The sequence below is a fragment of the Linepithema humile genome, chromosome 4, assembly GCF_040581485.1.
Source record: "Linepithema humile isolate Giens D197 chromosome 4, Lhum_UNIL_v1.0, whole genome shotgun sequence".
Lineage (NCBI taxonomy): Eukaryota > Metazoa > Arthropoda > Insecta > Hymenoptera > Formicidae > Linepithema > Linepithema humile.
In genome coordinates this window covers 27,288,248-27,303,553 of record NC_090131.1, presented here as the reverse complement: position 1 = coordinate 27,303,553, position 15,306 = coordinate 27,288,248, and the positions used below count along the sequence as shown (strand labels likewise).

At 33.8% G+C, this 15,306-nt stretch overlaps 1 protein-coding gene across 1 annotated transcript; it reads left to right on the top strand.

The window, feature by feature from the left end:
- Positions 1-771: 771 nt before the first annotated feature.
- On the top strand, positions 772-15,105 carry LOC105675032 (pyrokinin-1 receptor-like). Its single transcript, XM_012371799.2, has 3 exons — positions 772-2,547; positions 12,267-12,493; positions 12,893-15,105. Exons 1-3 carry the CDS (start codon positions 1,686-1,688, stop codon positions 13,517-13,519), a joined length of 1,716 nt encoding a protein of 571 aa, XP_012227222.1. The 5' UTR covers positions 772-1,685; the 3' UTR covers positions 13,520-15,105.
- Positions 15,106-15,306: the final 201 nt, after the last annotated feature.

Here is a 15,306-nt window from a genome sequence, read left to right as displayed (position 1 = left end):
GTGCATTGTATACATAGGATTTTTATTTTTCTTTAATAAGATATTTTATATCTAAAACGATATGAATAAAGATCGAAAAATATAAAAATTTATGATATATTTATGTAACATGGAACGTCGTAACGTTTATTAAAAGATTACAAAAAATAAAAAAATAAAAAATGCAAATTGAATTGGGAAAATAGAGAATAGCGTAAATATGCTGTCATTGGAAATTGACGCCGCTAATTGCAGTTTGCAGAAGCAATACTGCAGAAGAAAGCCGAAATGATTGACCGAAGCAAGTGAACAATTCTCTCACAAAGTTTACTACGATATGTCGATTGTGTAATTTTGCTGAGTAATCATTCGTACGTTAACATTTTTGAACGCTTGGTTAATTACATCATTCAAAAGATGCGCAACAGTATAAAATTCTATGAAAATTGAATCCCTTTAAACGCTCGAAATGTGATACGCAAATAAAAACAAACATTTTCATTATATTTAAATTGAGATTCGAAATAAGCGCATTTGCATAAATTGACACTTTTTTTCGGAACAAAATTGTAGAAATATAAATGCATAGAGCGATATAAAGTTAAAGGTAATATTGACAAAAAGGATCGAAACTACTGGGCAAATACATAAATATATGAATAACCCAATCTAAGGGATGATGGCGGCGTAAACTTGACGGCGTAAACTGTGGAATATTTTGGCTGCGGATAACTGTCGCCGTAAAAAACAACTATGTTTATCGATCCGCGAAACTGTGACTCAAAGAGAGAGAAAAAAAATCTTACCTTTGCTGCCTTTCAATTGTCGGAGAAAAAGAGTAGGTAGAAAAAACAGAGAAATTCCGCCGAGATTCGAGGATTCGTGGCGTCGAGAGGTGTCGGCGCGCCAGCGCTGAACCTACTGGATGGCCGGCGTCCTCCGATGCGTCGCGGCATCGGCAGTAGTGATTCGGACGGCGTCCGGAACAGTTCATGACGAGTAGTCTTCTTCTTCGTGAACAAACAGTGCAGTTCGGGGAAAACAAACTATGGGACATGCTGGTATCGCCGTGCAAAATTATCCGAGTGAAACCACCGCGTGCCGTCAATCGTCGACATAGATGAGGAGCTTAAACAGAAAACATTCCGTGGTTAGAAAAATAAAAAAGAAGAGACTCGGTCTGGTGTTTAAAAAAAACTGTGTTGTGGCGTTTCTTTTGTTTTTCATTCAATTCGCAGAACGTTTCGCGAATTTTGAACTCTTGAACTAATACAAACTTCGATAATCAAGTGATAACAAGACAGCGACCGATTGAAGTACGCTTTTCGGAAAAGAGAGCTGCAGAAAGTTTCGTAGCTTTAACAAAGATAAATCTGTGTGCACTTTGGTTCCATAACTTTGCTCTTCGGAGATTGCATTCAGGATTGAATCGGATAAAGAGGCAAATTTCACTAGCTTCCATCTTTTATAAGGAACCAATTCTACAAGAGAAAAAAAGGAAAACTTCGCTGAAGACGAAAAAGAAGAAAACTGAGCAGCAGAATGAATGGAAGTTCCATTAACTCACTTTGTACGGAGCCAAGCCATTAAGGAAACAACTTCATCGACAAAGAAGAAAAAGCGCTCCAATTTCGAACCATCGAAAAATAATAAATTGTATCCACATCCGAGGTGCCGCTACAGAATGTCGATAAGACTTTTCGAGAATGCAAAGTGAACATCGCGATATGGCGCCCACAGTGGCTTCGATCCTGTCGGGTATCACCTGCTCGGGAAGTGATCACAATGACACCGTGACGTCTTCCGAGCGCTACTTCAACGATACGTACGCGGACGGGCTGAGGTCCTCCGTCATGTCACCCGGCTCATATCGGGACTCTCTCTACGTGGTGGTACCGGTGACCGTGATCTACGCGCTGATCTTCATCACGGGCATCGTCGGCAACGTCAGCACGTGCATCGTGATTGCGCGCAACAAGTCTATGCATACCGCCACCAATTATTATCTCTTCAGTCTGGCCGTATCCGACCTGTTGCTACTGGTGTCGGGCCTGCCAGCGGAAATGTACATGGTTTGGTGCAAATTCCCATACATCTTCGGCGAAGGCTTCTGCGTGCTACGCGGTCTCGCCTCGGAGACGTCGACGAACGCGTCGGTGCTCACCATCGTCGCGTTCACCGTCGAACGTTACGTGGCGATCTGTCATCCGTTTCTCTCGCAAACTCTGTCGAATTTGTCACGCGCGATCAAGCTGATTCTGATGATATGGCTGGTGGCTTTCCTGTTCGCATTACCGCAGGCACTGCAGTTTGGCGTGGTCAGGCACAGCCGGCATCGAGACATGGTGATGTGCACGGTCAAGAGAATTATCGTTAATCACTCCTTCGAGCTGTCCACGTTCCTGTTCTTCGTGATACCGATGTGCCTGATCACGTTTCTCTACGTGCTGATCGGCCTAAAGCTGCGAAAGTCCAACATGATGAAACCCGTCCTGGGCAGAACCGAATCGATGAGGAATTGCAGACATTATCCCGGAAGGCCGTCGAGAAGAGTGTTGAAAATGCTAGGTGAGCTTTTGCCAAGTTTCTTCTATTTTTCGTTCTGTTGGAATTTAATTTTTTAAAGTAACTAAATAATAGAGCAATTAGGTAAACAGCACACTGATTTCCGAACCGTCCATTAGCTGATTGTTTATTTATTTTGAAAAATTAGATTGTTGATACTTGAAACAAGTGTTTACGAGCAAACAGCAGACACTTCGGCGGCGAATCAATAAAATGGAGTTTTTTTGCATAAAGTTCAGAATTCAATAAAGATATACAATCAATTATCGATACAATTTGCGTGATAAAAAATAATATAAAAAATTATAGGCAAAATTGTAAGCGTTTATTAATCACTTTTTGTTTTTATGCAAATGTGCTTAACGATTCAACAAACCGCAATCGCTATCGCGACATTACAATCCCGACACGTAATAACCGGACGCATTCACTTGTTCTTAAAAATGCACATTACTATCTCATGATAAAAGTCAGTGTACCGTGATAAAATCAATTAACTGCTCGTCGTTCCGGAAACAAATTGTTGTTCTTTTTTGTAGAAAAATTGACAGATAAAGACAGAAATTAATAGAAAATTAAAAGTGCGCAATAAATATATAGCGAAATGTATAGCAAAAAATTTCATATATACAATAGAAAAAATTGTTTAAAAATTCTATCAATATCACATTATTATTAACAATAAGTAAGTTCTCCTGCAAAGCCTGCAAATAAATAAGTACAATCATATCAGGATGTGGTTTTGTTTTATGCAATATGGAATATTACCGTCGAACGAAAGAACTGATTAATTATGCGCGGTTTCTTCATGCTTTAAATGTATGCACCCACTTCGACTACGGCAAAAGTTTCCATTGTGTATACCAGCTTAGCTACTACTACTAAACCTTGCCTTGAATTATTCACGATTAATACAAATGTCACTCGATTAACATTAAATGCCGAAAGCATACTCGCTTTTTATGCGATGCAGTATACAAAATAAATTTATCATTCATGATGAGTTTCATCATAAGTGCATTTAACGTTCGATGGAGCAAAATTTTGACAAGCATTTTGCATGCGAGTAGAATAACAAATATTTATTTCCATTTTTTAATTTTTATCCGTACAAGACGAACTTATATCAATATAGAACTGCTTTTGTTTCGTTGTGAAAAAGAACAACGTTATACGTATTTAATAAAAAAGCTTTTCCCGTTCAAAATTATTTATTAAATTTTTATACAAGTCGGTAAATTTAATATAAATCAACCGTGCGCGTAAATAGTGCATAGAACAAAAAGAAAAATACGCAATTGTTTTTTTTTTTGTTTTTTTTAAATATCTATAATACAGATCTGTACAGCTAAACAAACATTTGCAATTATTTTGTACGACACATAAATGAAATGGTACACATTTATGGTGTTGTGTATTGCGTTACTTCTATGCGCAAACAGATCATAGAAAGTGCATCTCTATATGGAATGTGTAAACTTGAACAGGAAATTCATATCGGGTTATTTTTATGGGATCGATACTATCGCTTCAACCTCGTGTAATTAAATATTTCATGGGAATCGTTTGCATGATAGATTGAGCGCAAAAGTTAATAGCTCAATTTATTAATTATTAATAAATAATTACTGAATTTCTGCTTATTTTTATGGACAATAATCGATTAATATTTATGTTTATTCGGACTCTAAAAATAAAAAGCTACGTGCGGTATTTTGTGTATAAAACTGGCAATTGTTTATTTTCGTCAAAATTTGGTAAATATTATTTCAAAATAGAATTCGCTAAGATTCTTATACTGTCTTTATTATGCAAATACATTTTTGAACAAGCAATGCCTTGCTCAAAAAGCGGCGTGTTGATGATACTTTTCTTATTTATCCTTACTAAAAATGTGTAATATCATCGTTCTAACCTATAAATTCGACGCGCTGGTCAGCGACTATTTCGCATTCTTTTTAGATTAAATTTTATTATTATCGATTGATCGATGATTTTTGTGTAAATAGGAAACAATTACCTGAGATGTAATTGATGATATTGCGGGTTGAGAACAAAAGCTTCCTCAGCTACCAAATTCATAACACTCCGTGCGCGGATATCGACTTTTCGCGACGACATCATGAATGATACTGATCTAAGACTACTCGAAAAGCAGTGACATGACCTTCGCGTCGCGACGAAAAATTTTACCACTACTGATCAGCTGACCAGCTGATCGTATAGTACCGTAATAGTTACATAACATCTTACTCACGCTACGCGTACGCAAGCCACGCGTACTCGCGACACACCTACGCACACATGCAAGCTTCATCTATCATTCATGAGCGCGCGCTGGATTTTTAAAACTCTACAACTCGGTGAAAAAGTGACGTAACAAATTAATGTAACAAAGTGCGGCAAGAATGGATCTTCTATGTTTAGCGTTCCGCGAATGCTTATGCTGTTTTTATATGTTTTTATCATGACATATTATACAGTTGTGTATAAAACAATGTTTTACAATGTTTTACAAATATTAAAAGATTTCGTCTGACAAACACGTGTTGGCTTTTTAAGCTGTTAGATTGAGGAAAGTTAATGTTGTTTATTTATCCATGTTTTAACATATTAAATAATTTATTAGTAGTATAAATTAATTTAAACGCAACACATTGATGAGAATTACTTTCTCTACGCAGAAAGATCGTAAAATTCTTATTCTTACTTTTTATTTTCCTGGCGTGCATTTTATATTTCCATCGCGATGTAACGGGAACTTAATGTTCAATTAGCGTGATATCCCCCCGTGCGGATTATGTGCAGTTTACGACCTCAAGTTATCGCTGAGAGCGACCGAGTGGATTTAAGTAGCATTCCGCTGAATTTGGTCTACCGAGTCGACGTACCGACAATTCTTCAAAATTAGTTGTGTGTAAACGAATGTAATGACACTTCATTGTATATGACACGTCCAAATGCATTCATTTACACACAATTTCTCTTAAATACAGCGTGGGATTAAAGCAGTAACTGCGACTTTGAATCCATCAGTGATTCAGCATCAATTTCCTTTCCAACTGTTAATTAATATAATTAATTTTTCATATGTTTTTTCCATGTTTTAAATATCGCTGTCTTTGAGTTGATCTTGTGAGTTTCTTTTACTTTATGGCGAGTGATTCGCCTCCGAATGTTTCCAAATGAAAAGAGCAAACGATTTAACTTTCGAGCTCGAAGTTCGCGAGCCGCTTGAATTACTTGGAAAATTACAAGTGCTCGGAAGTACACACGTGTTCCATGATTGCTTTAATCTTGTTTGAATATACTTTAATCATTCTAACTTTTCTTCGTCAAGTCCGAATAAATAAAGCAATCAACGTGACAGCACTATAATCATACGTGAATAACATGAAAAACATATATGACGACGGACAATTGAGGACAAATTTAATTTTTTTTTCTTGCTGTTACGTTATGAAACATTAAAGATAACGATTCTCTGGGAAATTACATCAGTCACGTTTTCCCACGAAAAAGTTGAAACTGAACTGACTTATTGTAGGAAGTGGAGATATTGGGAAAAATGTGGACAGTCGAGATATGACGTGCAAGGTATTTTCTGACGAGTTAGCTCATAATATTTTGAAATTTTAAGCTATTTTACACAACAGCTTTTTATTAAAATATTAAATAGAATTTATCGTGATTCTCGAATTGAAATATAATATTTATATTTTAACTTTTCGTAAGTATTATATTTTTAATTTTATATTCATAGATATTTCATGTTACGCCGAAATGTTTAATTATCATATTTGATAGAATGCCGTCTGTAATATAATATCTAACAACATATAAGTGCAATTATATTAATTGCATGTCCTTGAACACGTAACCTTCTCATTAAGCGCAACATAAGTGTCCTATAATCGAATGATGGATTATCATCCGAATGAGATAACACTTAGCAGTGATCAATTCGCAGTTAATGAATAAAGACACACGCTGAGCGAGAAATGATAAATTTTATCAATACGAGCGCCGAAAGTTTCGCGCGGCCAATTAACTTTTCCATTTTGCCGTCGATCACGAGAAGAACCAGCTCTCGTCCGACGGTCACGATAAAAGTTAGCTATCGCGTTAAATGTATATCTAATTAAATAGCGATTACATCTCCCAGCGACGATCGTTTTCACGTATATCGATCAGGAGCCGTCAAAGTGTCAAATCGGATGGATATACAATGAAAATTTGCTTTGTCGAGTTTTTGCTTGCTCGTTTTGTCTCTAAGTTTTTTCTCTTCGATGAAAGTTACTCGAGTAACTCTCTGTCGAAGTTGCTCGAAGTATTCCTACCGTCAGCAGTAATTATCGGAAAGCACGGCTATTCTCTTGTAGAGAATCATCGCCGATGATCGATAGAACTGCATCGGTGACGCATGTGTTACATTAAGGCATTACATGCCCACACAAGATGCGAATTCTGCACTATACTATAAACTAATTCTATTAGCCATGTATTCGAGGACGTACATTTCTGCAATGATTTAGTATCGCTATAAATACGGGCACATATGCGGTCAAGATAAAATATTGATTTGACAGCGGCCAAGATTGTTCCGTAATTATTCAGGACAAACTCACGCGATTACAGTTTGTCGATGAAACGCTCCGTAAAATAGCACGCACAGAACTTTTCATCGCTCTATAATCCTAACAAGAGCATGGGAAGCTTTTACAATTCAATATTTCGATTTATAAACTTTTCAATAACATTTTTAATTTAAATATTTAATTAAAACGGAATTAATAATTAATAACTGCAATATCCGCAAAAAAGCCAAATTGCATTCATGTAATAATTGTAAATTTCAATCTATTAAATCTGTTAAATTAATATTAATGGTTCGTTTGAAAAGGTTTGAAATATAATAATTAAAACAAAAACAAGATTGCTTTATACATATATTTATACATATATTTATTACGATTAGTATTTTACCTAGAACAAACATTAACCTTCGATAAGAACGCGTTTTATTACTGATAAGCTTATTGCACAGAAGTCAAATATCTAATCTTGCTCTCTAATCGACTGTAATTTGGATATTAGATCTGATCGTACGATAGCAAATCCATTCTACTGACACGAGTTATAAATACTTATATCGTCGATTGATTGATTGAATTTCCATGAATAGGCATAGATTAATCGTTTTAGTCTAGGATATTAATAAATTCTCAGTAGCACATATTATTGAATCTTTTTAATAACAAATAGAAAAATAATGTTTTTAATAACAAATAAAAGAATTATTTATTTAGATACGCAAAAAAGGTAAAAAAAAATGTTTTTTTATAAATAAAATATTTCGATATTTATGTTAGTAATGTCAATAATATGCTAAAATTTTTGAATTAAAAAATATTATTTTCAAAAGCTTATTGCGGTTTATGTAATGTAACTCATTATTGTTGATGCAAAATGCGTGATATTTTTCCGATCACCAGAGCGAAATATTTATATATTTATATTGGAATATTCAACGCACATCCTTTTTCGTGTTAATCATTGACTGAAAATTACAAGAGTGTTGTCAAAAAAACCTTTATTCATGAGATAAATCGTCGTTGAATTCTGATTAATAATGAAAAGGATGGATCGCGGAAAAATACGCGAAAGAGAAGGATTACCATCAGCTGTAAAAACGAAAGGGAGGATACTTGAAGCCATAGATGTTTTTCCAAGATATCTCACGTAGACTTTTGACAAACTTTGTTCAATTCTAGTAATTTAAGTGATTAGGTGTCCATTTGATTAAACAAAATATTTAGTTTTCTCAATTAGCTTCAAAATAATGTTTAATCTAGAAATGTAAGTCCTTAAATAAAAACAATAATTTGCTAATAAGATATTTTATTTTTTTTATATTTTACACTATATCTTTCTTTCAATATAAATTGGTACAGCAAACATTTTTGACAAATACATCGTTGGCACGTGGTCCGATATCAATTTAATATATATGCTAATTTTTGTTGATTTTTACATACGTATCGCTCATTTACTGCAATGACATAATTCAAATTTTGCATTAAAAGTCAGAATAGGGGTTGCTTTAAGGATAAGTGAGAATTTATGGCACTGAATGACGATATTATACTTTTGTTCCATTACGATGTTATTATACCAAGATGGCATTTCAAAAAGATGTTTTTATCAAATTATGACGATTTAAAACTCGTTTTCTGGAAAATCGTGATTTTTGAGTTATGTCACTGTTGCAGCAAATAAGCGATATGTGCATTCGTATCCTCGATTCATATTAATGTTTTAATAAAAATTATGCGGAAAATTATGTCAATAGTGGCATATACACATAACAGAGAAACTCAATCAAAATGAAATCTCAAAAATGAGAGTGTTTGCTTTCAATCAATCTCTCCGAGGTAAAAACAAAACATGTGACGACAGGTCTAAATTATTTGGGCAAAAAAGCGGGAGAGGAGATGAATTGTATTTTTACAAATCTTACTCCATCATCGAAGTGTCTTTACGTCGTGAGTGAATGTGCTTTCTCGGCCTTACGGATTTTTCTCAGTAGTATTTTTTTTATTATTCGTACGTGTAGCGTAGGTTGCACGTAATAAAGAACGCGTTTTCTTACGACAATCGATCCATCATAAAGGACCGCTATTATTGTTTGCGTTGATATAAATGCGCGTCAGGGATTAATAATCCTTTTGAATGAAAAAAAAAATCTAATGCGACGGATATGATTGACTTTAATGACTCTTGAAATCTTGATGAAATAATTAGCCGTCCATTAATACGGACAGAAATAAGGGAAATAATACAAACGCATATGCACAACATCTTCAATCATTTTATCAAATCAAATTAATCACTCTTCATCATGATAATCATAATAATAATAACTCTAATGAGTCTGGAGTAGGAAAATAACAATTTATCTGGCGATATAGTCTGTGCTTGTGTGTCAACATCGCAAATTACATATTTTTGCATAATACTTGCACGTGTTGTATACTATGTATGCGATTTGATTAACAGCAGTTCGTTGCATTCGTCGATAAATAATGTGACGCTAAATGCAAAATTCTATAAATCATGTTAAGTAATTTAGTCGAAATTATTGATTTTATGATAAATATGTCATAATAACATAAGAATATTTATTATAACTAATAATTATTATTAAATAGAATTTTCTTCAAAATTTACAATAAAACTGACAATTTGAATCACATGATTTAATATTGTACCTATTAATCTTTTATTCTATATCTATTATTTTATTTCTTTCTGCAGCTTTCAATGTGTGGTTCAACGTTAAATACAGTTTGATGTAATTATAAGTACAATTTGCATAATTTGCAAGTTCAAATGTTAAGCATTCAGTTTTGGAATTATACTTGTTAACAATGAACATCGTTTTATACGCGTCATTACGAGGAAAATCACACATGACTCGGCAAAAATATGGCCTCTTTTTTCCGTCGAAGTATTTGTTGATCAATTTCACATTAGATATGCACGCTGTTTATACCATAACAAATGTCCGTTGCTCACTTCAGTCACAGTAAAACGATCACGACTATACAGATAAGATTTTATTGTGCTCCAAGAATGCACACGCGTTATTTTTTTCACACTTATTCTAAAAGTGCAATTTACTACATCTTGTCTTATGTAATATTATCTATCAAGATTGACTTTAAATGTTTTCATGTGGCACTTCACGTGGTGAATATTTGCAGCAAACTAACGAATATTCAAAGTAAAGTGCCTGTTGAAGGGCACTGCGCAGTCATGCAGTCTGCAGCGCAATACCATTCATATCGTGTTGACAATGTAAACTCTCTATATACAGGTTTAATAAGCTTAGTCGTTCAGCACATGTGCTTCCTTACGACACGTTACCTCATACCGTTACTAGTTGCAAATGCAAAACTTACCGCAACTTTAGTTACTCATGATAAGACCTCACATTGAGCCTTGTGAGCCGTTGGGAATAATCGATTCAGCCAGAAACAAGAACGTGCATTTATCATAAAGTATTATATAAACGGCGCCGAGCATTTATTACTCAGTGCTCTTTTCTTTTAGAAGAAAAAACCACATCCGCGAGCGAGCAAGTAAAATTGATCACGTCATTAAGTATGTTCCACTTTTTGACTCCTGATTTATGGAAGATGCAGATAATTCTGATAGAAAATATCTAATGTTTATAAACTTTATGTTCATACATTTACTTATTGAAATATAATTATTACGAAATATAAGCTAATACAAGCTGTATTCAAATTTGAGTTTGACGCAAACAAAAATACAGGAAATATATAAGAAGTAAGAAGATATATTATCAGAATCTTCTGATTTATGTAAAAAACAGGAAGTAAATAGCACCGTCAAAATAAAACTGGGTCATTTAGGTCACTCAGGTCACTTCAGATGACTTCAGATATTTCTGTTTTACTCTTTCTTCCTCTCAAAATTTCACTTAAACAGATTTTATAAAACAGAAGTATTATTTGTTACATAAACATAAAACAAATCAATTTCATAAATCAAATATTGATTTCATACAACAAAAATTACTTTCTACAAAAAGAATATTGTGTTTAGCATATACACATCTGGATTTTATATATTGATGACGTTTTTATTTACCGTTGTATAATATTTGTAATAATTCAAAGATGTGAAACGAAAAGAAGAGAAGTTACGCTTCTTTTTTGCAAAACTTTTTTGCAAAATTGCATAACGCTGTAATTGCCCAAGATAATAAGTGTACAATAGACAATTACATAGATGTAATAGGATATAATAACATCCGATAAGAATAATTACGGTTAAATATCATTCATCGCATAAAGGTTTTCTTTCATGTGATAATTAAGCGGTTTAAAATCCTAAACTTAATTTACACAAAGGAAGTCGCGGAGATCGGGAAAATCCAAAAATCGCACTAAATATTATTTTGCTCCATATTCTTACTATATATATATTTCGTCAAAGTATTAAGAGCTATTAATATTTATTCATATGAATCATAATGGAATTTCATTATGATCGATCTTGAGATTTATCGGAGCTTTACATTACAATGGAATTTTCCCGTGTTATTATTACATCTATCCTAGGTCATATTACTTCGATGAAGTAAACATTTTGCGTAATATCCGATATTTAAAGCCATATTTTAATTGATGTTTACGTTATTTCATATTCGCTCACGATAAAAAAGTCTCTTATAACCTTGCATAAATATATATCTGAATAAAATCTATCAATACTATCGGTTTTAATAAAAAAAAATTTTTTTACCATATTTTTCATGTCATTTATATTTATGTAGTACGTATTGGTACGCATATGGGTGGAATTTTTAAACATGCTGTTCTATCTATACCTTTGTGTCTTTTCAATCGTGACACTTGATTTATTACACTATTAATCTTTTTCTAGTTGACGTGACTAAGACACACGCATTTTAAAAATTATTTACTATTATAAATTCATTACACACGTATATTTACATACAATCGATCTGATGTGTGTTTTCAATAATAATTCACTATAAAAAGAGGAATAAAAAGGGAAACTAATGCTAATGTATAGATTTTCTTCGAGTTAACAAGGATATAAGATATAGTTAAGTGACGACATTTTTATTTTATAAAATTATATGAAATATTTACTAATTGTTGCAGTCGCAGTCGTGATAGCATTCTTCATTTGTTGGGCTCCATTTCACGTGCAACGATTGATTGCTATATATGGAACTAATACAGAGGATCATATGACGTCAAATGGTCCATGGATGGAGTATCTTTATCTTCTTATAACCTACGTCTCAGGCGTTTTATATTACGTATCGACGACGATCAACCCAATACTTTATAACATCATGTCGAACAAATTTCGCATGGCGTTTATGGTAAGTGAAATAAAAATGTAAATTGTTATCTAAAGCAAAAAAAAATCAAATTTTTATTGATATTTTTATCAAATAATTGGTTACATATTTTCATTAAAATTATAAAGAACTAAAATGAAATTAATGGTTATTTTTTAATTTTAGGAAACAATATTAAAAAAATCAATGCAACTTAAAAATTTAATAAAATGTATTATTAAATGAATATCCTGCAAGCGACAGTAAATAATACACACAATTATAAAGTTGATTTTCAAATCTTATAAATTGATCTTTTTAAAATAAAGTAGTTTCTCGATTATTGCTCTGCTATAGAGAAAATGAAATAAATCTTATCTTATAAATCTTATAAATCTTGAATTATAAATTGTGAAACAAATCTAATTTAATCTGTTATAGGAGACATTATCGAAGAGCTGCAGACTTCCTGGATTGCCAGCGCGTAACGAGCAACGATCTTATTCCAGCTTGTCGCGATCTCAACAAAGGACGGTCGGTCCTTGCAACTCAAGGACAGCAGGAACCGGTGGTGCATCCTGTGTAATGCCAGAAAGTATGGAGGGCTCCGGAAATTCCGGCGAGGATAGCCAAAAGCAGGCCATAAACAATCCGGAAAATCTACCGAAGTCGATTGATATTCCGGACGTCAGGGCCAATTCGATGCGCAAAGAACACACCAAAGAAACACGAAACAACAACGATATCGCAGTGACAAAGAACAACCTGCAGCCGATCAGCGGGCATAACAGGTGCGAGGGCCATCGTGGGAGGGATCGTTCGATCCGCAGAAATCAGGATACAACGTGGTCGAAGAGAACGAGATACAAGAGCGTGAAAATGCCCAATGCCAACGCTTCCGAAAAGAAGTGGTGGAGGTTCCTAAAGTGGTTGCCCGGGCTAAAGGATCTCAAATTTCCCGGAAGATCGACCGTAGCCGAGAATCACGAGTCCGGGAACTGTCCACGCGAGGAACTGTCCATGACGATGTGGAACATTCGCGATGACAACGAGCAGCGACCAGCGTGAATCTCATCTCAGGTTTCTGCAACTCGAGATCTTCGAGAAGACTGATTTCGACTATTTTTGTCGGCCCGCGTTTGCAAACGACGCAACGTCGTTAATGATCATTACGGGATGGATGACAGAGGATAATGGCGCCGTAATCAATTATTCAATCAAGGTCCGACAATCTGAAGATCCGAGGGGTCGTGATTTGTGAATTCTTCTTTGACGAAGATTGAAACGAGTGTTTGTAACTTTGACTCATGATTAATTCAAAAGCCCTTATATATGTCCAACGAACGTAGAAAATATAGACATTTCTGGAAAATACATGACACTATCATCGTGATATATACTTTACGCGTTTGTCAAACGAATTTCGCGTAACCTCATAATCCTCGGATGCTGGCATTCCACGTTTCGCAAGAGCTACAAATACATAATTCGCGACACCGATAGAGTAAATATGTCAGAAATATCGCCGTAGCATATCGCGATAACTTAATAAGTCAGCCAACGCTGCGATCCGACTCATAAATTTTTCCGCAATGCATTCTCGTCATACACATACACACACTCATTGATCACATTCCCAAAAGTTTTCTGATATATTATACCAATCTATTGGAGCGCAAATAATACATATATTAATCACGTCCTGTTTTTTGATTTTACAATATCGCATTTCCAATATCAAAACTGTAATTCTATAACTATAATCTCTCTAATGCAGGATTATTGATATTGGAAACATAATGAAATAAAATAAAGTGTCATTTTTAAAAAACGTAAAATTTGGAAGTAGATTAAAATATTTTTATATTTTATTCAATAAATTTAATTTTTTGCTATTCGACGCTTTTGTTAAAAACCTAAAAATAACAATATGCCAATTGTTGCTAAGTACGCAAATATCATAATAGATAATTATCTTGAAATATGACAGCATTATATATAGAGTAGTATAAATTAAATTGATTATTTAAAACATATATTCGCGTAGAGTATTCAATACGGATTCAAAGCCAGCTCTGAAATCAAGTAGAACTGATTACCTTGGAGTTTCATGGGCGTTAACGATTAACACGTGTCATGCGTTTTGACAGCATATCGCGTGTACACGCTTTCGACATTGCGTGTCGCAATACGCACAAGTTGCAACGACACTCATTTTCCAATAAAACAAAAACATTCTTACCTGTAAATTCTCTTCATTCTTTATCGAAACATTATGCGTAATTATTTCATATGATCTGATCAAATCGAAACAAATATGTCGAGTTTATTGTAGATTCAAGTCTGCGAATGTTACAAAGACAGATGTTTCGTGTTAATGTAGAACGTAATGCTGTAGCGTACATCTTAGCATAAGATATTGTCACTCTTTTCACGTCGATTTAACTTCGATAATGTGATATTATTTATGTAAATGACATATATATTATATGTATATATAAGTATAAATGATTATTTATAAAATAATATAAATAATTGTAAAATTCTCTTTATTTTTATCCACGTGTCTTATTGATGTTATTCGTAAGTGTATACATACCTCAAATCAGGATATTTTTGATAATAACAGATGAGCGCCTGCAATGCATCTTAAATTTATTTGGTATTTTACTTTCCTCTCCCCTTCAATGGAACGATGCGTTTGACAAAAATAATCTATATGCCGCAACGCACTATCTTTATTATTTTTATAAATAATGCAATCATATGTGTATTTTTGTATTCACATGCCCTTGAAAATTATTTTAGGGTTTCCATATATTCGGAGTCGCCAAGACAAAATTATCTTTAATATT